At 37.4% G+C, this 25,449-nt stretch overlaps 1 protein-coding gene across 3 annotated transcripts; it reads left to right on the top strand.

Annotated features, from left to right (window-relative positions):
* The first annotated feature begins 96 nt into the window (after positions 1-96).
* grb14 (growth factor receptor-bound protein 14) lies at positions 97-25,449 on the top strand. 3 transcript variants are annotated; one of them, XM_005918203.3, is made up of 15 exons: positions 97-197; positions 2,817-3,031; positions 3,886-4,003; positions 14,373-14,529; positions 15,854-15,975; positions 16,102-16,176; positions 16,300-16,437; positions 20,118-20,228; positions 20,352-20,447; positions 20,810-20,872; positions 22,572-22,688; positions 22,997-23,066; positions 23,141-23,228; positions 23,460-23,553; positions 24,105-25,449. In XM_005918203.3, exons 2-15 carry the CDS (start codon positions 2,844-2,846, stop codon positions 24,249-24,251), a joined length of 1,584 nt encoding a protein of 527 aa, XP_005918265.1. In that variant the 5' UTR covers positions 97-197; positions 2,817-2,843; the 3' UTR covers positions 24,252-25,449. The 3 variants fall into 3 exon arrangements, with proteins under 3 accessions (XP_005918265.1, XP_042075146.1, XP_042075147.1); XM_042219212.1 differs by lacking the exons at positions 97-197; positions 2,817-3,031; positions 3,886-4,003 and adding an exon at positions 5,412-14,068 and having other exon boundaries at positions 24,105-25,448; XM_042219213.1 differs by lacking the exons at positions 97-197; positions 2,817-3,031; positions 3,886-4,003 and adding an exon at positions 5,413-10,614 and having other exon boundaries at positions 24,105-25,447.

Below are 25,449 nucleotides of genomic sequence, written 5' to 3'. Positions count from 1 at the left end.
AGAGCGAAATTGGATCCGACTGAAAACAGTCACTCGCTCACAACAGGTAAAACCGGATCCCACTTCATGACTTAAAGCAGCTTGTACTTTACCTGTAGCTTCTCTTACATGTGAGTCCAGTGAGTTTCATTCCTTGCTGGGATACTGGGACCTGCTTGAGTGCTTGCATTATCAGCCCCATTTAAGGAGGTATAAAGGTAACCCTTCTAAACTTATGTCTCTTCATACTAGTGTACAGGGCGCAGGAAAAGCAGACAGAATCACCCTGCTCCATAAGTTTGAAGTGTTGCTTTGTGGACAAAGCAATTATACTTATTTACTAAAAAGAAGAAGATCTTCAGAATTAACAAATACGATTTCTTTAGAAATTAAACCTTGGACTATGTGGCTAATGATTTTCTCCAGCGCTATCAGAGCAAATATTTAAGAAAAAAGCATTTTACTACTAGAATCCATGTGAACATATGCCTAACGGCCACTTTGTTAGGTACACCTGTTCAGCGTAATACAAATATCTCAATGACTTCCAAAGTGTGGGCTGGGGCCCCCTGGTGGGCAGCGGTAATAGCAGAAACTCCGTTTGAAATTACTCCTAATTATGTACAGTTAAGTGTTTATTGAAACATGTTTATTAATATAAAAAGCAAATTAAAACTTGTAATAGGGGTGGATTTTTTTTTTGTGGTATTGCTCACCACTTTGAGCTAAATTCACTGCTATTGTATTGATTTTTTTGTGTCCCAGTGGTAGGTGGGTCACATGTTGGTTTTAACTCTTTACATATGACTTGGTAGCATTAGCAATTTATAGCTAACGGACTGTGTCATTTGTTTTTTAATTATATTTTTAAGTAAAAAATATTTTAATCATAGTAAAAATTAAAATTAGGATTTTCTGTTTTTTAATAGGCTGCAGCACTCTCAAATGTAGGAGTGGCTGAAGAATCAGCCTATCACATGGCAACAGCTTCCAAGATTTGGGTGTGTAGACATGGTTAAGATGACCTGGTGCAGTTCAAACTGAGCAAACTTCAAACTGGGGTTGCTGCTACTAGGCGTTTAGTGATAGCTAGAAGAAGAAAAAATATCCAGTGAGCAGCATTTTCTGGGAGAAAACACCCTGTTGATACGAGATGACTGAGTTACTGTTGCCAGGCTGCATTGAGCTGATAGGAAAGCAACAGTAACTCAAAGAGCCACTGGCTGCAACCACAGTATGCAGAAGAGAATCTCTGAATGTGCACAACACATGAACTGTGAAGCCGATAGGCTACAGCACCTGGACAAGACCACAAATTCAGTTGGTGCCACTCCTTTCAGCTAAAGGGAATGGCACCAACTTTAATTCACACAAGCTCACCAACAGAAGAAGAATCTGTTGGGCATCACTTTATGACCAAAGTGAGGCCGGGGTGGGTTCATATAAAGTTCATTTATGTTATATGTTTTCATAAAGTTGCCACTTGTAATAAATTGGTATACAAACATTCAGATAAGTGCAGTCGATTAATGGGTATCTACAGGACACCATGGTGATAGCCTACTGGCATAATATAAAAAACAAGCATGTATAGTGGGTTATTGTAACGGATGCTGAGGTAGATCGTAAGATTGGAGCCAGACAGGTAAAACAATCAGTCTAGTAAAAACTTTCCCCATGGTCCCTTATCATTTTGAGGTGGAGCATTATACTATATTCTACATTTTCTGTATTTCTTCCTTTAAAAAAACAAAACTAGGTTCTGACATTATTAAGTAAGCCTTGGGTGGTGAGTTATTGCTTTCCCCATGCTGCCTGTTAGTAAGTTCCTTCAGTAGCCTGTCCTCCCTTGGTCAAACTCTGTTACACATTACCTTTGAGAATGATGTTATCATCCCCACCATCCCCCACACAGAGCCAGTCTCTGAATGACACTTCCAACCACACAGCCATTCTGTTGGGCTGGCTACTCTTTACAACCACAGGCATTCTGCAGTATACTATGTTATGCAATCTTTGTGCAAAGTCCATAACAAAAGAGCAGTTCATTTTATAGTAGTCATAACTAGAGATGGACCGATCCGATATCACGTATCGGTATCGGTCCGATACTGACCTAAATTACTGGATCAGATATCGGAGAAAAATAAAAAATGTAATCCGATCCATTAAATATCACGAAAGCACCTCACAAAACTTGCGACATGGCGTAACTCAGCACGTTGGAGCAGTATGCGTCGCGTGATAGAGTGGCCGTGGCGTGCGAGACTTGTCTGAACTTATACAAAATGCAGCAAGATATTAAAAAAACAGTTTTATTGATTAAAAACACACTATATCGGAGTCATATCAGTATCGGCAGATATCCAAATATATGATATCGGTATCGGACATAAAAAAGTGGTATCGTGCCATCTCTAGTCATAACCCACCTGTACTCAATACCAACCTCTTTTTGTGAGAGTCTGCTTTGTGTGGTAATTTATTGCTTTCCAGTGTGCATATAAACATTATCAAAGGCAAGCAATAAAAAGAAAAAAACAAAAAACAGGTGGCAGAGCAAATTTTAATGATTGATAATACTTGACTGCATCAGAGCGAGGATGATTGTTTCGGGAGTCATTGTGTTAAAAATATCTTTATGTGGTGGATCATGTTTGGGTAGGAGGGATCGTTTTGCCCCACTGGGCCAGCCCTGTGGGCAGCAGATGAGACTTGTGTGTATGTATGTGTGTGCTCTGCTGAGCTGTGAGCAGATGAGCCCCGCCAGGCAGCTTGCTCCAACTGTGGTCTGCACATACTCCAGTCTAAAAGCTTGTCTCTTCTATTTGCTCCAGATGATGCCTTGGATTTAGCTGGCCCACATGAGTGATATGAATAAGGCACTGGACGAGATACACACTTCTCAAAGCCTCGGACAGAAAGCAGAGATTTTTCAGAGTGACAAGGGTAATGTGAGTGGCTTTCCCAGCGCAGAACTCTTCCCGTTGCAAGAGCCTTTAATAACACCAAATAAACAGAAGATCAGCATTAAACTCTGCAGGGGGAACAGGTAGGTCTCATTTTCCTTTATGCTTGACAAGAAGTTTGTTTATAAAATTTAATCAGGTTGGTTTAATTTGCACTAAACCACAAGAAGTGTATTCTACTCTACACTTTACAGTGTAAGCTGCCTTGCACAAGAATAGCACAGTCTTATTTGCAGAAGAGGTAGATCTCTGTTTAAAAGCTGCAATGTGTAGTGCAGTGCAACATTTAATATTAACTTTAAGAGAGATAAGATGATAACATAATAATTGTTAACTATTTTGTACTAAAGAAATGTATGTTAAAATACACCTCATACCATGCAAGCATACTGAAATCTAATTTATTCTTACTTTATCATAGCATTTAGTCATTAAAAAAGAACTCTTTGTATGCATGTCTTGTCACATCCTTTAATCTGAACTACTTCAAACAGGTAGGGTGGAGTTATATGTCCTAAGGGTGGTCTCTTTATGGGGGTTTCTTCCTCTTGTGGGGGATATTTCACTCCTTTATGACCTCAAAATGATGTCAACAGTACACATAAGGCTTAGAAATAAACCTTTGAATGTGAGTTTTGGTGATGTGGTGAAAGCAGGCACCCGGTAGTTAAAAATTTGAATTACGTTTGTTAGAGGAGAATGGAGCCATGCGTTTTGTTTTGGTCAGATCTCCCTATGCCTTCACCCAAGAAATGACTCATTACAATGTTGAAGCATCTGTTATATGACAGATAACATGTGCTTCATACAACTCTTCTGTGAAGCTGTTTTATATTATGGCTGAGTCATCAAAATATGCTTGATGCCTGAAAATTTACACAGTTTTGCTTCATTGAAGTTTGTTTCTGTCTCTTGTTTCTTTGTTTTTGTCCTTCAGGAGCACTAAAGAGAGCGAGGCATCATTCTCTTCCCCTCTTCCTGAGCTTCTCACCTCAACCCTGAACCCTCTTGTTTCTGAATGTTTATTACCATGGACCAAAAGCTGTACATCTCAGGTTAGTGTCATATTGACAGTTTTTGGTCCATGATTATCATGATACAAGACCCGTGTCTTGTCCTCTTAGATGTTTTATTTCACGTACTCACTTAATGCTGATTTTTAAGTGGATCAAATGTCAGAAAACAAAATTGCACAACATTTTGTTAAAGCTGAATAATTGAAAAAATGCAATATTTAGCTTGCTGAAGTCATCTGACCTTAGCACCATATGAATGGTCCAACCGTTATGTGAGTAAGGAAATTAGTTGCTGTCAGGAGTTAAAAATGCTGTGTCAGCATGCTTAGATAAGCCACAAAGTCTGTGATTTTATGTTTTCAATCTCAGGTTTTTATACCGTAGTATTTGAAAGTAGCAGCCACCACAAAATGGACAATGAGTGTTTTACATCACCTTTAGATTTTTCAGAAGAACTTTTATGGTTTACAATTATCAGGTCTGGAGCCTAACAGCGCTATTGTTTGTTTTAGCACAGGGTGTGTGATTACTTTGCACTGAAAATCAGGAAGTACCTACTGATGCTGAAAAACTCAGTAGTTAAAACTTGTGTGTTGGTAGCATAGAATTCTTGACTAGTTTGAAAATGTTGTTAGTCTTATGCAAAGAACCATGGCCTAAAATAATGTAATGTGAAGTGCTGCATTATAATATAGTGAATTAAGTTGTGGATTTAAGTTGTTTTATATAGTGAGCAAGATAGATGTACATAGTTTATTTGCAGCTTATTGTAGGACAGCAGAATTATGCTGGCAGGACTTTTTTTTCTGTCAGTAAAAATCCTTGAAGTATTTTTCTGCAATATTAACGTTTATTCCTCTCAGATTTTCCCCCACTTTAGTCTCACAGGCTGTTTGGATGACTACTGAGACTACGTATAGATAATGACCATTTTTTTCCCCATAATTAAAGTATTTTTGCCTTATTAACACTACAATCATTGTTGCTTGCGCCTCACCTTATGAGTTTAGTCACAGATCAGGCTACAACAAATTGTACAGATGCAAGGAATTAATAGCTTATGAAGACTTTCTTTTCTCCTCTTTTTTAGTCAGTTCATACAACTCAGCAGAAAACTTTTTTTTTTATCAAGCAAAGCAAAAATTGATTTGTTGTTGACTATGCATTTTTAAAACTCACTGGCACATTCAGAAACAAGAGCACATTCATTGCTTTGGGAAGCTAGCAATCATTGGTCTGCCTCAAATGTGAAGTGAGTTTGCCTATATATTTTCCAGGGCTGTTAAATTAGTTTGGTTTGCCAACCAAAAGCCCCTATACTCTAAGCTGGAGTTGACTGTTTCTCATTATCATTGTGGTGTGTGTGTGTGTGTGTGTGTGTGTGTGTGTGTGTGTGTGTGTGTGTGTGTGTGTGTGTGTAGCAGCGGGGGTCGCCTCACAGCAATGACTCATCGGAAAACATAAAAATTATAGCACTCTGCACTCACCAGCAGCTATCAGCAGTATAGCTGCTGGTAAGTGTGAGCCCTTTATCTATGTGTTTATGTGTCTGTTGCCGTTGATGAAATATATGCACAGAAATGCATGATTTAGTGTTTTAAGCTAAGTGTCTAGAGTTAATTTTGGGACAATGGTGCTGCAAGTGAATTGTTTAAAAAAAAAAACTGTGAATATATGATTGAAGTGCAGGCATTGCACTGCATTAAGCACTTAATGCCTAGAGTATTATATATGATGCATGCGTTTTTGAGACTTCTACGTCATCAGCATATTAAATGTGATACAAATTCAAGCTCATATATTCAAATTACTAATTTATTTATTTATTACAAAATTGTCCAAAGGTCAAATAAATACTTGTTTCTGGGAATTATTTCATAGTTCAGGCTTTACTGGGTCAACTGTTTCAGTCCATTTTTTTTTCTACATAGTTCCCTATTTTCAGATTAATTGGGCAACTGACTTAAGCAGTTTCATGGACAGGTGAAACCTGTTTCCTCATTATTATGTGACACATTAAACAGATAAAAGATCAGGAGTTGACTCAAAATAATGAATTTAAATTTGATAGCTGTTCACTGGTGTTCTCAATATGAGTTTCAAAGACATGTTAATGAAAGTGAAGGATGCCATTATTAGACTGAAAATAAAATTATTTTATCAGAGCGAGAGAGAGAGAAACAGTTCGCTCTCTGCAAATCAAGTTAAAGGGAACCTGTTGTAGTCATTTTCAAGACCATATTTTTATTTTTTTATTTTTCCATCAAAGCTATAAGGACATCCTCGCATTGGCATTAAATAGATTCAAGAGTAGAGAGAAACTGTTGGAAACCAAATGTTTAAAGAAGTGTCAGTTTTTAGGTTTTGCTTACACTGGCCTCATTATTTAAAACTTGAGACCATGTTTAATAGTGTAACACCAGCAGTATATCCATGTGCTTATTCTTAGTCTCACCAGGATCCCTGGGCAAGATAAAGACAGTATGTTAGGCTGAACAGCTGTTTTTATGTCACTGTCCTAATGGCACAGCATGGTGACCTCCTTTTAGAGGCACTCAAAAAGCCAATGACATCATTGTTCCAACTGTGCTGCACTTGTCCCCTCATCCACCATTCACCCGCAAAATTGTCCATTTGGCTTCCCAGTGAGCCTTTCTGGGTAGTAATTTTTATCATCAATCATAATTATCTAAAGATAATAATATTCCTCTAGAGATGGCATTCGATTATAGGAAACTGATACTGAGTCTCACCATTGTGGTACTTCTCTAACTTACCACATTTTCTCTTAATTGAATGGTTTTGCAGAATTGTGGCAAGACCCAATGCTTGACATCGCTTTGTTTAGCACTGCTGTTGTGCTTTCATTGTATTTTAAAAAACAAGCAAAAAATTGATTATGACTCTACAAGAAAGAAATAGAGTTGTAAATGAATGAATTACAGAGGTAATGTCACGGCGGGGTGCGCCGGTGTGAAGAATGAGGTAGACCCAAGAGCAGACACGGTGGAGACAGAACTAGGTTTCCAAAATAAGGCAAGCCTTTATTGTGGCTGAAGGCATAACAAAAACACTAGGGAACACTGAAACTGGGAAAACTAAGAAGACAGAGAACATTGTGTCAACTAAAAAGGCTAACACACTCTGTGAAGGAACTATGGAAAAAACTATAAACACAGAGTAACTAAGCAGGCTATGAAACACAGTGTCACAATAAGGGAAACTACGAAAATACGAGGTGAGGATAACAGACGATCTGACACTGACACAAAGACACACTGGGCTTAAATACACTGAGGAAGTCATCAAGGAATTAGAGACAGAAGGGGAACACAGCTGGGAGGAATAAGACCTAATGAGACAGGGGGAACAAAGCTAGAAACACTGACATAAGACGGGAACATGAACCTTCAGAGTAAAACAGGAAACAAGACACCACTAAACAAACACGCAGACACGACACAGAGAGACAGACTAGACACTGAACTAAACCTGCAATAAACATGAGAACACAAAAACCTACAAACGAATCCCTAAACAAGAATAACCGAAACATAGAGTCATAATCATCATTATCATCATAATAAGAAAAGAATCCAAAATGCAAAAACACACCAAAAACATAACAACTCAAAATACTGGGTCAAACTGACCCAGAACCGTGACAGGTAATACGAAAATATTGTTTACCTTGTGATTTCTTGGATTAATGTTTATAATGGTGAGCAATTTTCCTATGCTGCCTCAGCAGTTTCTGACATATAGTTCATAGCATGAATGTGTGATAGATTTGCAGCATGTTGAGGGTGTTGCCTGTCCCTCGCCCTGACAGCTGCAATGTGCTCCAGCCCCACCAGAACTCTGAACTGGATAAACAGAAGGTAATGAATGGATGGATGGATCCAAAAAATAAAATAAAATGTAAAAAAGCAGAAGCTGTTCCTTTTTCCTTGCAACCTAACAAGTAACAAAGTAACATAGCGATGAAACATGGACAGCGGGGTCCTTGCTTTACACTAAAAATCTCCCTTCCCAGAGGTTAGCATGCACTATATACCTTCATATATGCACCACTGGCCTGCTGCATCGCTGGCTGTTGTCTTACTCTGACAGAGCCTGCAAGGGGTCTTGTCTGAAACAGCTATGGTCAAGGACAATGTGTCTGGCGCTAGCTTTGTTATGGGAGTTGTGGCGACTCTGTTATCATTCTGGGTCCATTAATTCCAATTCATTTTAGCAGCGTGATAACTAGCAGCGTCTGCTTGTCTGTGCTCTCACAAGTCAATGTACTGTGTTTCCAGATAAACATAAAGTCTGTTGTTGCCGGTTCTTCTTTTCCTGTGTGTTCTCGTGAGAGCGTGAGAGTACAGTAACTTTAGCCAAACCACCACGTTTCATGCTATGAGGGTAAATGTGATGAAATATAGCGATGAGAAGAGATACAAGAAATTTATTGTAGATGCAGAAAATTAAATTCTTTTTCAAGGATTTAAGAAGTCACAGCTTTATCTCAGTGTAGGAGAAGCTCCCAGGTTGTGTCACGCAGAGAACTATACCTAAAACTACCATTTTAAAAAGTATTTTATCAGTTTTACCCCTTAGCTGTAAAAGGCTGATGGCATAATGTCATCGCCCCTCCAGGTAGGCAGGCAGGGTCTCAAGGTCAGAGGTTTTTTTTTAATGAAACATAAACTGTATTTAATCATGAATCCACACATTACCTTGAAGTTGACCAGATATCCAACAACAACACATCAGTATGTGTGTGACTTTTATCAGATAATGAATTCCAGCATCCTGGAGGTTTGCAACTGTTTCCTCCTTTCAGATGAATGCACAAATCATAGTGGGTGTAATTTGTGAAATGAAAAGTCTAATAGAGTCTAGTTATGTACTCACTGGCCACTTTTTTTAGGCACACCTTGCTAGTAGTGGGTTGGAGGCTTTGGCCTTCAAAACTGCCTGAATTACTCATGGCACAGATGCCAGAAACATTCCTCAAAATTTAATATTTTGACTTAATAGCATTAGAAAGCTGCAGATTAGTCGACTTCACATCTAGCCTTTTAGATTGAGATCTTGTCACATTTGAGTACAGTGAACTTATCACGTTCAAGAATTGTGATCACTGTGGTCATAAAGGGATGGACACGATCAGCAAAATACTCAGTTGGGTTTGATGAAATGAGTTTCAATGATCCTTATCTTGCCCAAAGTTAAGAAATGTATCCCATGCCATTACAGCAGTCTGAACTACTGACACTTTGCCATTTGATGTGCTCTTCTGCTGCTGGCGCCCCTCTGCCTTATAGTTTAACATTGTTGTGCATTCAGAGATGCTGTTCTGCATACTTGTTTTATAACCAGTGATTCTTTGAGTTACTGTTGCTTTCCTGTCTGCTTGAAGCAGTCTGCCACTCTCCTCTAATCTTGGATATCATCAAGGCACTTTCTCCTGGAGAACTGCTGCCCACTGGGCATTTTTGTATCGGACCACTCTTTCTAAACTTTAGCTGTGGTTTTTTGTAAAAGCCCAGTAGATCAGCAGTTTTTTAACTACTCATAGCAGCCAGTCTCACACCAATAACAATGTGACATTCAGAGTCATTTAAATCGCCTTTCTTCTTCATTCTGAAATATTTTTATTGACAAACAACTGAATAGGTGTTTCTAATATAGTACCATTTACATGTAGTATAATTTATCACAAAAAATAGTCCGTTTAAATGTATAGTTTTGCTAAATTTGACTTTGGTGCACAGTTCTTAGCAATGGAAAACACTAAAACAGAGGTTATAACATTGTTATTATTGAACGGATGCTCATCCATTCCATAAAGTCACCAGGCAGGTTATAAATGTTATTCACAGATTTTAACAGTTTTCAACATTTTAAAATGAGAAAACAACTAATTTGAGATCTGATGTACTTTTATGGATCTACATTAACCTAGTTTTTATGAGCTTGTTTTTGTAGTTTTGTGGTTTTGATAGCTACTCATTTCCAAATTCCTTGTCTCAGAAGGAAACTGAACATTGATAATTAGCAAGAATATATTCATGCTTGTGAATGTTCTCTATAAAAAAAAGTGGATCAGAGACTAAAAATAGCAGTGTAGTGTCTGGCTACAAAGTAAGAATGAAAAAATATGATACATGTGCTTTCTGGGAAATTCTTCAGCTTCTTGTTTTGGTTTTACATTATCGCTAGGCTAAAATTGCTCTTTTTAAAAATAAATATTTAACGTTTCTTTGGCCTTGGACTGTATATTTTAACTGTGTTCACCATGAGAAACATTTTACTTTGAGAAACTCCCTTTCCAAAAGGAAAGAAAAGGAAAGAGATTTTACATCCCCAAGGACAGAGGAGGAGTTTGTGCTGTGGTGAGGAAACAACATTTGGTTTCTAACACTTGCAATTTGATGAATCACACTGTTAGCACTGGAAAGGCACAGAAAAGAAATATATATAAACTATTTTTAATACTATCATATTATATCCAACTATAATTTATACATTAGCCTTACTTTCAATTACTATGCATGGATATTTCTTTTCATAGTTAATTGTGCAGGTAAGGCAGAAGCATGAATTTCCATGCAAGAAGAGTCACGTTGCCTGCCATCACACCTCTTTGTCTGCAGAAGCGGGTAGGAATCTTATATGGATTTGTTTTTGTATTGTCTCCCTCTGTGTTAGCGAAGGGCTGCTTTTTGTTTCTGTTTAGTTTTCTAAATTTAAGCTGTTTTTCCAGATGGTGCTGGATTAGATCCGGTCTCCCGTGACCACTATGTAAAGGCTTACAATGTTTAAAACTTCTCAAAGATTTAATCTTCATAAATGTTCTGCTCACATATGGTGTTCACAGTGCTTCGGCTGTGCTATTGTTACTTATTTAAATTGAGATATTTGCAGTATTTTGTTAAAAAAAAAAATTGTACCATAAAACACATTCTTGCTATTAATTATACATCAATACTACAGTAGCCTTTTGAAGATGTTAAGATGTATTAAAAGCAGAAAGTAGCCCGCACTTTCATATCACAAATGGAATCTGGTGAAGTGTCACTTTTCTTTAATATGGAATATCAGTGCTGAACAAGGGAAAGCAGGGATGTTCATACTTTAATTTAGACATCAGTACAAAGTGTTTCAGTATCTTATAGGATGTATCTAATTAAAATGTAGACTGTTCACAAGCAAAACCACAATTACATATTTTTAAGTTTAATGTGAAATACCTGAGCCCAGTCCTCTAGCAGCCACTGTAATTTACAAAGTAGCAACTACAGCTTCCCAGCAGGCTTATCAGTGTTGGCTGATAACATTTGGCTAGTGTTCTAATTCATCTCCTTATTGTTGCACACTGACTCCACTGGTCTAAAAAATACTTTCCAAATGATCTAATTCCTTCTAGGTCTCGGGACAATAGTAACGTTTTGGATATGTAATCTTATAAGTGATGATCCAGTTGTAAACAGGTTTACCTACCAGAAAGGAGGTTTTATAATAATTTAAAACTCTTTATTTTCAAGTTTTATTTTAGTGGATAGCTAAGAGAACTATTCTCTGTCGTTTTCTTATATAGACGAGGCTGGAGGCCAACTTTTTACCACCACTCAGTGATATAGCTGCAGCTGTGGGAGTGCACTTCAAGGTTTAACCAGAGAAGGCTAATTGGTAAAATGGATCACTCTGTCCTGTCCTTGAGATAAGAAGGTCTAATAGAGAAGTTTATGTTCAATAAGACTATATTTAGTGCTGCATACCCAGTATCTGGACTTAGTCTTCCTGTTCCAGACTCTTTTTTTTCTTTTTTACTTTTCATCACAGACCTTTATGACACAGCACGATGTGTTCTCACCCTTGTGATACAACTCTTGAAATCAACAGCCTTGTTGCCATCATAGTTTGATAAATGCAGCTTATATTGGGAAATTGTGCCAGTGTATCCTCAACAGTAATTTGATGGATCAGTAGTGGCTCACCACCTATTCATATGTGTAAGTAAGTATACATATACGTGTATAAATAGTAAGGTTGCCTTAATTTGGACTTACTATGCAGATTTTTTAAGTGAATTGAAAATTTTACTATTCCAACTTGAAAAGAAAATAGCTGTCTCAGTGCACCACATGCACTGATCAGACAGACTACTGGTAGTTGAAGTTAGTAGCAATGACCATTATTACCGTTATTCATATTTATGTGGATTTAACTTTTATAAATCAGAACTATATATAGGGAAACCACGATAGCAGTTTTTGTGTGGCAGCATCAGTTTTTTAGCTTTAATTCATTCAGATAAATATAAGATCAAACTCAAAGTCTTCACACATGTAAATGCAATTCTGAGAATATTTTGATCGCTGCACTTTTCATAGCATCACTTTAACTGGCATCTCCTCTCCTTATAACTGTACCCATAACTTTTGCTATACTGAGTAAATTGATACTTTTAGTTAGGCAGTCGTGGCACTTTCTTATTTTCCATAGGAGAAAAATATTCTCCAGGTAATTTTCTCTGTTTTTGCACACTGTAACACATAAGTTGTACTTGATTGGCATGACAGACATGAAGGAAAACATAAATGTCTTCCAGATGAAAACATGTGGGCTTTTGCATCAAGGTTACCTGCTCATGGCTGCAACTCTGTGTTTACTGATAAAGGCATCAATGGCTCCTGCAGCAGGGTGTGTGGCCTTGTCTTTTATTGGAAACACTTTACTAATGATTAACGATACTGCCAAATCATGCAACATAATTAGTTTATAGTAGTCAAACTAAATGCACGAGTTATTATTTAATGAATTATTTTCTGTTTTAAATTAAAAAAAAAAACCCACTGTTTTTTGTGTCTCATGGATGAGATAAAATTACCCTTTTGAAGGGTATATTTACTCATTGTATATACTGCATCTTGTCGTCCAACCTAAACTGTTCATGAAAGCAACTTTCTGCTGAGTAATGCAAACATAAAGCACATCTGCAATGCTAATGGCCCACAAAGACTCCTTCGCCTCTGACAGACCCTACCCTGTTCTCGGTGAAATCTGATACCCAGATGATTTGATTTGGCCAATTTTCAGAAAGCCACATCCTTGAAGCAACTCAGCTAAAACCCCTGATACAGTCACCTCCAGCAGTGCAGTAAATGCACATCTTATTAAAATCAGTGAACTATATATATATATGAACTACAATGAACAAATCAATTTGTTCATTGTAAATGCGTATGATTTTGCACTTTATTATCAATTCTTCTCTTTTCCTTTTATTCAGGTCAAAACCATTTTAGAAGACAAACCTGTAGTGCTAATATGCAGCAATGACTACATTAAACAATGAGTGATGAAATAAACCATTCTTAAAAGATAGTTCTCTTATACTCACTTCGTGACCTGATTGATTACAAAGTGGTTTACACTAAGAGGTGATATCATAGGTGGAGGGCCCATTTGCTGAACCTCAGCCCTGTTGAAAAGCTCTGACCTATCTCTACAGAAAAGGTGTCAGGCTTTTCCTGTCCAGGTTTAAGCTACCAATTGACCTCACTCAGAGAAAAGAGACAGCCATTTGGTCTTTGCTCCTACACTTTCCATACCTGCCTCTGACAGCTTTAGACTGACTTGAACCAGCACCTTTGTAATTGCTCTTGGGCTCACACAGGGCATTATGTAGGAGAGCTGCTTGCCTTGGGTGTGTGCATGTCAATTCTAAGGGGGTTGGAGCCATGTGACTCTCTCTCTCCACCCTCTAGTAAATAAGCAGATTGATCTCTGGCTTCCTGACTCTTAGTGGTGAGAAAAGGAGGCAGGTGATTTGGTATCGAGCACCAGTGATACACACATGTGGATTCAGAAAAGAAATCTGCTGAGAGGGAGTTTTATCTAATTGCCTAATTTCAGCTTCACTGTGGCACAGAGCAAGATAAGGAGAGAGCGGGAGAAAGGCTGCTTGTGACAGCTGACACTTGCTGCGCTGTCTGATGAGAGTGTTTATATTTCTCACAAAAGCTCTCATTTGCGATGCTTTGTACTCAGCCATGTTTTGGCTACAGAACTAGCCCAAACTCAATACTATGCTTGGCTCCAAACAAGCGGGTAAGTTCCTGTTTAATGTGTCTTGTGTTCTTTGTGTTTCTCTGCAGGCTTGAGTCTTTATATTCTGTTTTCTGCCTTGTAGGACATTTCTGTTGTGTCTTTTTTTCTTACCTATTATGTTGTTCAAATAGGCAAATGAGCTACCTGTTTACTATACGAAGGTGAAACTGATTGGGTTGTATGGTACTTATAACACAATCCTTTACAGTATGTCCAATCTGAAAACATAACTTATGTATCTTTAAAAGTCACTAACGTCTCTCACTGCTTGCCTGAAATGGTTAATTTAATGTTTCTGCTTCAGGTAATTAAAGTTTATAGTGAAGATAATACCAGCAAAGCTGTAGAAGTTCCTTCTGATGTAACTGCCCAGGATGTATGTCAGCTGTTTGTCTTGAAGAATCACTGCATTGATGACCACGCCTGGACACTTTTTGAACACCTCTCCCATCTAGGAATAGGTAAGATGATGCTGTAACAGCTACCCAGTTATTTACATCATACTAAATTTAAAAACAATGATGGCAAAAAATTATTTGCAGCATTTTCAGTCAAGTTTACCCATAAGTCTTGCAATAATCCTATCAAAATGATTCTTTTTCTTTTTAACACTCCGTTTCAAGGTTTTGAAAAAATCAGTTGTGCTTTTCAATGCAGTTAAAACTCACAAATATCAGCTTGATCTCAGCATTTTAGTTCTAACAATGAAGGATGAAAAAATACACCAATAAGCCGTACCTCTAAAACCACTAACATTGGAACCTGTTGATATGTTTTGTTGTAAGTGGACCGTTTTATAAAGGCTAAATTGCCATGTCTAGGTAACTAGAGCCGGACATATCCAAAGCAGGAGGTCTTTGTTTTTACACTTTGCAGTGTGCAATAACTACCCAGACTGGTCTAAGGAAGGACAACTGGGAAACTGGTGACTGGGGAATGAGGGCCAAGGTTAAATGATGCTTATGGGGTCAAAAAGAAGAGCTACAACAAACAAACAACAACAAATTCCTGAACGTCTCAACACTAGTTATGATAAGCTGTCAGAAAGAAGGACACAGAATAAATAATGTTATGTAACTATGACTGTAACTGTAATTATTTATTTAACACGGTACTTTATTATTTACTGTTAGATACTGTATTTGTATACAATATACAATTATCCATCTATGTGTGCGTGTACATGTGAATTTGCCAGGGATACACCTAATTTGCTGTAGATGAGAACACATATTTAGCCATTTTTAGACAAACTAGTTTCATCATTTGTTTCATCATTTGGTAATCTGTTCTGTAGATGTTGTCAGTGAGTGTGGGTTTTGTTTATTAAGCATTTTTTTAACCTGAATTAAATCAAGATTATTGTCAGTAACAAGTATATTCATCTGATAACATTCTTGCACTGATATTTATTCAACTTACACTGCTGGCTGAATGCAATATGTCTTCCAGCTATTCAACAATCAGTTAAAATTCTAGGAAATAATTAAGTTCTAGGAAATAACTGTTTATGTTGTACCTCTTGTACCTCTTGCCATGCCCATAGCTGGAGGTTACACATTAATGTAAGGTTAATAATCAAACTCTTTTCCTCAATGCAACTTTTGCTGGGGAATCATTTTCAGAGATTACTCTATTTTTCAAGAACATTTAATTCCATGTCCTCAACCTTGCTTTGACCTGATTCTAGATAGTATATTTTAATAAGAGGGAAAACAAAGAACAGGAAAAACAGCAACAGCAAAACAGGTTAACATGTCATTTCTTTGTTCTTGCTCTCACTAGAAAGAGCTCTGGAAGACCATGAGTACGTTATGGAAGTACTTTCAAGCTGGGCGATGGACACAGACAGCCGGTTGTATTTTAGGAAGAATTATGCTAAATATGAATTCTTTAGGAAACCACTGGTGAGTTAGTAATTATACAATTCTATGTATACATATCTATAGTCATACACAGCAAGTCTCTTTGTATTAGCCCAAAATTATGTGGGTGGAAGAAGTTAATAACTGATGTCTCTTTCATATTCATAGGACTTTTTCCCAGATCACATGGTTTCCATATCGAGTGAAACCAATGGGATGGTGGATCACTGTGACCTTATACAGGTATCAGGTTCTTAGGTTCTTTATGTTTGCACTGCACTCTCTCTGCCCTGTAGTGGAGATTGTTACTGTGATTATTTAATGCACACACCCAACTAAGAACAAATATTCCTCTACCCAACGCAGACCTTTCTGAATTCCAGCACTTGTCCTGAGATCCATGGATACCTTCACGCCAAAGAGCAAAGCAGGAAGTCTTGGAAGAAGTCTTATTTTGTTTTGCGGCGGTCAGGGCTTTATTTCTCCAATAAGGGGACTTCCAAGGTTTGTAGAACAAAATAACTTGTCCACAGAATGTATTATGAATTATGGGAAAATCACAGGTTGTTTAAGAAAACATATTATTAAGTGGGCTATTCCATACAACCAATCTTATTGCATTACACCAGTTCATTTTCTAAAAATCCACATCGGTACATTGGACGAGGGGTACTTTACAGAAGAAAGATATAGGATGAAAAATGCATTGTTCCAAATGGAAAACTATACTGTTGTTTAAATTTCTAGGGATTGATACACGACCTCTGTTTGTGCATTTTGGGCCACCTCTTCATGTTCTGGCTACATCTCACTCATGTTGTGAGAGGAGAGTGAAACAGGTTGAGCTGGATTTTCATTAGGTCAGCTGGCACAGCAGCCATGCAGAAACTGTACTCACAATGCTGCTGACAATTGAAGCTTATACCTAGCCACCAGGCACGCCAACACATCCACTTTTCAACTCCTTTCATTTTCTACAACAGTAGACCTTTTGTTGTTAAGTGCAGGTTGACCTTGGCAAGGCGCCCACTTTTAGTCTATCGTGTTTACTCTTCTTCTTTGGTTTTGGTCAGATGTTTGCTAGTCAGTTACCACAGACACTAATGACTGTGGTGTAACATTAAAAAAAGACATAGGAATAGTGAGTCACATGAAAGCAGGACAATGAAAGTCTGTGAGGGTTTTTTTTTTTTTGTAAAGTTATCCTTGAAACAAAATAGCTATTGATACCATCTCAATACAGCCGCTATCAACATATCTAAATTTATCCTTATCTTTTGGTTACATTAAGAGAGTAACCACACCCAGAATGGTTGATAATGTGTTATTATTAGATGAAAATGTACTGTTTACCCATCATATACAATCATCCAAAGCATGCTTTGACATAAATGTAGATATCATTTATCGTTTACTCTTGTAAAACAAATATGTTATGGTCTTTTAATTACATTGCAATCCAAAGATAACATGAATTGCTTAAATCCTGTCTTTGGAAAATAGCTCATTTTGAAATCAACCCTAGCAACACGACAAAAATAAAACTGGTAGGCAACAAAGTACCTGTGCAAATTTGTCTAATGTTAAAAACTTAATGATAAGACACACAGTCAGCTGTTCATCACATCAGTAAAGGTTTCTGCATTTGAAAAATCTGCTGTTGAGTTTGTGTGTTTCAGTGTTATTTGGCTTATTTTCTGTTACATTTTAAAATAGTTAGCTTGTGTGTCTTTGATTGTTTTGCCTCTCTTGTTTTCCCTCTCCTGTCCCTTTTCGCTCAACGCTTTTTGTTTTGTCGCACAGTCCGTCTGTCCATGTCATGCCTCTAATTTCTGTCCTTGGTCAGTTTGCATTTAAATAACTAATAATTTTGTTTACATATAGCCCCAGTTCACCACAACAATATTGCAGAGAAGCTTTATATTGTAAATTAAAGACCCTACAATGTTGTAGGAGAACTCCCCAAAATCCACTATGACCAAGCACTTGGCAAAAGTGAAGAGGAAGAACTCTGTTTTACTGTTTAACTGGAAAAAAATCTATAACTAAGCAGGCTCAGGGATGGGTAACCATGTAACTCAACTGCAAAGAAGATCATAGATACAACATACAATTCAAACTACTGGAGAACAATGTAATAAGTTAATATCTGTTTGGTAAATGAGAAGAAGTGTTCCCAGCATGTGGATTCTATGACAGCATAGTAATAGGTCATTCAGGGTCACCTGATTCAGGAGTGGAGTCTGATAACTAAAGGCCCTACCTCCCAAAGAACGTTTACTCTTGGAAACTCTAGGAATAAAAAACAAAAATGACCCCACGGGTTGTTTTTCTTCAAAATCTTTAAAATGCAAAGTTGTAATGTATTCATATTCCAGGTATTCCTCATAAAATATGTTTGTAACATGAGGCCATTTGCATTTTTATTTATTTTTTCATTAATAAAAAAAAAATGCAGTTTTTGTATCACTACCCCACTCTTCCACAAGTTGGGTCAAACATGACCCCAAGCAGTTCCTATGGAATCTTTTATGAAACTTTCATTCTTAGCAACTCCAACCGTCCCACTTACACTTCTGATGGATCAAGAATTAATTTTTACACAGTAACATACATGATTTATAGTCAGGGCTGCACATAAGTGGTCCGCAGGTGCGCATTCGCTGTCAAAATAAAATCAGAGAATATGTGCCTCTTTTGTGGTGGAGATAGTAATTGCTTACGAGCTTGCTTCTTCGACATCTTTAAGAGTTCTGAACAAATGTCTGTCCTCCTCCAGAACATCTAATGTACGCAAACGAGTGTTCCAACTTCTTATCTGGTACGCGTCTTTTATTTTGACAGCAAATGCGCACCTGAGGACCATTTATGTGCAGCCCTGTTTATAGTTTCCTGTGCATTTAAAACATTGTCCTTTCTGATGTTTTTTTAAAAAAAATATTTAAAGTAACATGGCTGCTATGAGGCCAGCTAGGATCCCTGTGGACCTTGCCCTACAAATGATCCAGGACAGATGGGATGAAGAGCCCATCGGTGGCATTGACTCAGAATCTGACATCTCAGATATAGAGGACCCAGACTATTGTCCCCCCCTCTGAACAAGGCCAGTCAGATACAGAGGAGTCCTCTGATGAGTCCTCTGAAGAGGAAATGGATATTGAGTCTAACAGAATGAGCCCCTCTTACTGCTCTAGCCACAATATTCTGAATTAGTAGGCCAGGGCTTGCATCTGGGTCTAATACTCTCTCCCCAATAGATGCGTGGAAGATGTTCATGTCTGATAATATAATAGAAGAGGTGCTGACATGCACAAACACGGAGGCACGAAGAGTAGCAACCGACAGGGGAAAAGAGTGGAAAAATGTAATCAAACAAAAGCTCCTGGCCTTCATTTGATTGACCATTCTTGCAGGAAGTGAGAAGAACTGGGATGTACCAGTCGGTGTGGTTTTGGGAGTCCTCTGCATAACCCATTGTACAAGGCCACTATGTCAATTCAAAGATTTAAAGATATTCGCCGTTTCTTGCACTTTGATGACAAGAGGACCAGAGCCTACTGACTGAAAACAAATCACAACCGAGTTTATAGCAAAATACATTGTTTCTATTTGGGGTCATTTTTGACCCCACTCGTGGAAGAGTGTAGGTATTGGTAGGTTGTGTATCCAAGGGTTAAGTAAGAGTGGACCATGAAGCATCCAGAGGCTAGACTGGCCTTCTTGCAATCCAGACTTGCCACCCACTAAAAGCATTTGGTGCATTATGATACTGAAAATATGGCACAGATGCAAGCTTTTGAGTAGCTGACTTTCTGTATTAAGACAGAGTGGAAAAAACATTTTGCTTTTCAAATATGATCTCAGTTTCCAAACTCGTGTTGCTGACATGGAATTTAAAATGTGAATATTTTTAAATATATACAAGTTTTTCCTTTTTAAGACTTTTAATTATTTTGTAATTTTCATCTATTTTAGTATTTCATTTTTTTTGCATTTGTGATCACATCAAAAAACCACAGAAATGTTCAAATACGGACACACTCAGCACTCACCTGAGATGTTTCTGTGTTCCAGGTATAGACATGAAGGCTTAAGACTGTTTCATGTGCTGTTTTATACTTCACACCTCCAGTCCATACCTGTTCTGTACCTTTGTCTTATTATGACCTCTCTGTGTTTAACAGGAACCAAGACATCTCCAGTTCTTTGCTGACTTCAGTGACAGTGATGTCTACACTGTTTTGGCAGCCAAAAAACTACACGGGGCACCTACAGAATTTGGCTTCTGTGTGAAGGTAAGAGCAGTACTGTAACTGATGTTGTTACTATAAAACAGAGACATGCCAAAACTGTATAGAAGGAGCAGATGCACGCTGATTCACAGGGCTGTTTTGTTTTCTTCCAACTTCTCACCTCAGTCCACAAAATGCAGTTCTGCCCGGGACTTGAAGCTGCTTTGTGCAGATGACGAGCAGACCAGGACCTGCTGGATTACAGCCATGCGCTTGTTAAAGGTTGGCTTGCTGATAAATAACGCTGGGTGATATCTAAGAGTAGGAATGCTGAGTCAGTGTTTGAATCAGATTTAGCTTTGGGAGGAGGTCAAGGGAAGCTTTTGAGTGATGCTGGAAAATCACTCCCACTCTTGATAGAAGCAGCATGTGTTCATTGTCTGGATATAATCTGGATACAATTTAGAGCATTACTCACCCCTGCTAGTCCACAAATTATATACACAGTGCATTACAACATATTTACTTGTACCTGCCATTTGTAATCACTACACCATTGGTCTGGAAGGATTATGGGTTAACACACAACAAATGTTTGGATTAAATTGCACAATTTTAATCACTTCTTTTTTCCTGTGTTTTAGTTTGGGATGCAACTTTACCAAAATTTCATTCAGCCACACCAGAAGCAAAAAGCCTCACCAATGGTTAGTTAATGTTTTTCTTGTTTTAGTAATTATACTAGCTTTATATTTTATTATTTTGTCTCATATGTGGCAAGTTACCTGTTTTTAAAGCTACTTTAAACACAATTTTGGTTAGCAACAACTTGAATGATTGTGTGAACCAGCAGGTTAGTGTGGCAATCCTACATGGACCTTTTCACTGCAGACGTTTTGACTTGTCACAGTAAGCAAACAGCGGGTGAAATAATAATGGTTCACTTCAATTTTGTGTCCCAGTAACCCTTGACAGTAAAACGCCATCCACAAAAGCAAGACTTAAGTAGAATCTAGCCATCACCTATACGCCTTTTGCTTTTCTTAGTGTGACTCCTGTGAAGTATTTCTATAACTGACAAACTTTCAGTTTTCTTCAATAATAAGGAACCTTTTAAAAAGCTTTATTTGCCCAAGTTAAGCTCATGCTTTTGTTGCTCTAGCCCACAATCCTGATAGTGCAGAATCTACAGCCTACAAAATTCAAACAGTTGGCATGGTATTATATTTAGCAGGTAAAAAAGTTATCAGATTCTACGAAAGCTAAAAAATAAAGTGCACTGGACATACATTCATTTGGTGAAATATAAAACTCCAAAATGATGCCCCTCTGTCTGGTGTAGCTTGAAAGACACAAAAGTAACATGAGCCAGCAAATAGTGGTGTAGCAATATAATTGTATGGAGCAAATGAGGAATCTGCGGTGTCCCAGAATAGCCTTAGACTGCGCTGAGAGTATTTTTGCAACAGCAGACACAGTCTATTTATGGGTAATGAACATGTTCATGAACTACTCGCTTTCTAAAAATACATAGTGATCAGCTGTCCACAGATTTAACAACTTGTCACCTCTTCTCTAGTGTTGGAGTGTCATGTGTTGCCAATAACTTTACTGAGAGGATTTGCTAGAAAGACAGGAGAATAAATGAACATCTTAAATGCAATGTCAGGCTATTGAATCTTAGGTGCTTTAAAAGATATATTTAGACAAACTAGAATACTAGATTACTGCTTCATTGCACTGAGTTAAAAACAAAGCCCTGCTCTTATGCTGATTAGCACATTTATAAGTAATAGGATTTATCTTTATATCATTTCAAGTGCAGCACTGTTAATAGGAGGGGCTTTAAAAGTAATAATTTTGTTTTAGCTACTTGCTTAAATTGCAAACTTACTGGCCCGCATGGGAATGAATCTAGTATTTCTTTGTAATCCTGATAAGAAGAATTTTCTTAGTTGTGCTTTGCAGTTTTATGTAGAGACACTCACAATATTGCACTTAAATGGTCTAATCTTGTGCCCAAGTGTAATTCCTTTCAAAACCTCTCTAATCCCTTTTCAGTTGAGTTGTGTGTGTGTGTGTGTGTGTGTGTGTGTGTGTGTGTGTGTGTGTGTGTGTGTGTGTGTGTGTCTGGAATCATCTAGAAAATATGAAGATGGAGTCATGTTACTCAAACACTAGATGGCAATGCAATACCACAAGGCAGCAGAAGTAAATCTACTCCCTTTTCATAGTACAAAATAGAGAGTGAACCAAGATAATAGCAAGAATTTGGGGTATTTTGAATTACACATCATGTGACTTGAATTTAGTTTTACATGACCACATATACAGGTGTGTGAAAAGTCCTGAAAAAATGTATTAATATTTTTAAAATACACATCAGTGCAAACTGTGCCATTTCAGAGAAGCATATCAGAGAACTCTCTGGTGGCTATGGACTTTTCTGGCCAAAAGAGTCGGGTGATCGAGAACCCATCCGAGGTGCTCTCAGTAGCTGTAGAGGAAGGCTTGTCGTGGAGGGTAAGTCTTAATGTCTCTTAATCTGGTTCTAACAGAAAGAAAGCATAAAATTTAGGCTAATAACTAATAATGCTTCACTTTAGTTTAAACATCTTTCTGTTGTTTTATTCATTGAATATATTCAAATAATATGTTAAATTTAATAATATTTCCCAAAAGTAAATGCGACTGTCAAGCGTGAGAAAATCTTAATGCCTCAAGCAACTTGCAAATGAGCTAGAATGTTATGCAAAATGAAACATCATAAATTAACTATGTATTAACATTATTTTCACTCATATATTAGTTGTAATTCTCTTCGCCCACAGAGGAAAAGCTGCCACCGCTTGAGTGGTCATGGGAGCCCTTCCACAGCCCAGAGCTCTGTGCTAAACATAGGTGTGTGAAACATCAATTTCACTTTTTTAATGTACAACTGAAAGATATTTTCTGACGTAGCATCTCTGCTTCAGCTATCCACGTGGCTCAGCCGTGGTTTCATGGCAAACTGTCTCGTGAAGAGTCTCACCGTCTAATTGCTCAACAGGGTCTTATTGATGGGTAAACAGTTATACACTTCTATTTGTGCTTTGGCTCATTTAAGACATTAAACTTGATTTGCAGATATATATATATATATAATTTTTTCATCAACATGAGCATGTTTGCACTAAAGCAAAGCAACACAATATTCTCTAATGTGATGTAATTTACCATATGAGGCAGTTCACTCTGTTTAATGTTGGTAAGTCTTTATAATGACTGCTATACTTTTTATTCTCTTTGTTTCAGAGTGTTTCTTCTGAGGGACAGCCAGAGCAACCCTAAGACATTTGTACTTTCGCTGTGCTATATGCAAAAAATTAAACATTTTCAAATATTACCAGTGAGTATAATTAACCATTTGAATTAAAATTACTGTGCAAAAGATTTAGGTTCAAAAATAAAGTGGTTCTTGATTACAAAAAAAGAACCCCTAAAATATTTTTCCCTTTATTCATTCATGACCTTCATACAACAGAAAGGAGATAACTGTATTGAATATATTTGCATTCGAAACGCAGTGTACCTTGGTAAACTTACAGCCGTTTCAAAGTACTCAGCACGTGGGTTATTTTAAGCATCCTCAAAAACTTGCCACAGTTCTTCTGATGAGTCAGGCTGTCTCGGTGTTTTCCTGGACATTAACAACTAGCATCCTCTGTAGATGCACAGTAGAATAAATTTTGGACTAATCAGATAAGATACCTGATTATACCTGGAACAACTGAATTACCTATAACTTTTGCATAGTACATAGTATTTTTGCATGTTTTTCATTAATCTCTGAAAAATTACCTGAAATATTTAAACTCATTTGCACCAAGTCACCTGTTTTTTGTGTGTCATTCATTTCTACATGGATTTGTATATGTCTGTGTGTATGCTTCATTGTAGGTGGACGATGAAGGAGAGTTGTTTTACAGTCTTGATGATGGTCAAACACGGTTCACTGACTTGATCCAGTTGGTGGATTTTTACCAGCTAAACCGTGGGGTGCTTCCATGCAAACTCAGACATCACTGTGCTCGGATAACCCTGTGAACAAGAGACCCAAAAGACAGCTGAGGTCCCACATGCACCTTAATTCCTGGTTCTTCTGGAGAAACACAATGGTGTTTTTGTGCCTTGGAAAAAAAAAAAGAAGATAAATAGTTGTTTTCATAATGTGGTACATGACTCAACCTTATTTTTTCTTATTCAGAAAAAGGTGAATTTCACAATAAAATAAATAACTACTGGTGCTGAAGATCATGTGGATTACATTTTGGCCCGTTAATGTATTGGTGTAAGTATGTGGTGGTAGTAGTTGAGATACAGCAGCAGGAATTTGAGTGTTCATTGAAAATAATCCAGCAGAACGTGTGCTGCAGTATGTATAGAGCAAAAGTGCTGTAAATATGTGACATTTACGGTCTGTTAAAAGTAAATGATGACCGAATCCCTACAAGGACATGCTTGTGGAAACCTGTAGTATGGCTCTACACTGTCAAGTCTGGGAACAACTAAGCTATTGTTATACTAAGCTATTTTTTTTGCTAGGTATTCGTATTTTTTAAGAAAGTTACTCATTTTTTTTGTTTGTTTCTTTTTTTAATTTGAAGTGATAAAATTACCTCTGAGCAAGTTTCACTGCGCATGCCTTACAAGGGATTGGCAAAGAGCTGTAATGCCCCGGTGAAGAGGTTCCAACCTCACTGACTTTGCATTGTGCACTGCATAAACTATATAGATACAGTTATGATTAAGTGAACCGTTTGTATCCATGGAATCAGTGAAAAAGTTCCCCTGAAGTAAGAGCAATGAAATAAATGCTAAAGATTTTTTTTCTTTACATGTAATCAGAAATGACTGATATTTGAATTCACTGTAAATTGAAATTTAGGTTTTGTAATTTCCCGAGATTCAGGCAGACAATTTGCAATACCTGGGCTGATTGTATTTTTTGACGTTATAGCCACATCTGTGGATATACGGTGTCAGATACTTTTTTTTTTTTTAAAATGATGTTAGTCCTTCTAACATTGACATTCAGCTTCATACAATCTTTTTTTTTGTAACAGCAACAATGTAAGAACAAGGTATTTTAAATCACAGTAGCTGGACAACAGTGCATTGAAATGCAGTTTTGTAAATAAACTCATATAAACCTGTCTGTTGTAAGGTGTGATTTTTGTATGATTGTTTTGGTTGTTTTAACAACAGGCTGCAAGGCAAACACATGGCTTGTTAAACCACCATA

The sequence above is a fragment of the Haplochromis burtoni genome, unplaced genomic scaffold (genome assembly GCF_018398535.1).
Source record: "Haplochromis burtoni strain Fernald_Lab_line unplaced genomic scaffold, NCSU_Asbu1 Contig_29, whole genome shotgun sequence".
Lineage (NCBI taxonomy): Eukaryota > Metazoa > Chordata > Actinopteri > Cichliformes > Cichlidae > Haplochromis > Haplochromis burtoni.
This window is presented reverse-complemented; position numbering and strand designations above follow the sequence as displayed.

Excerpts from the sequence above, each read along its gene's own strand:
- grb14 (XM_005918203.3), top strand. The coding sequence starts at position 2,844 with ATGAGTGATATGAATAAGGCACTGGACGAGATACACACTTCTCAAAGC. Across the intron at positions 3,032-3,885 it reads AAACTCTGCAGGGGGAACAG|GAGCACTAAAGAGAGCGAGG; the intron begins GTAGGTCTCATT and ends TTTGTCCTTCAG. Across the intron at positions 20,873-22,571 it reads AGCAAAAAGCCTCACCAATG|AGAAGCATATCAGAGAACTC; the intron begins GTTAGTTAATGT and ends GTGCCATTTCAG.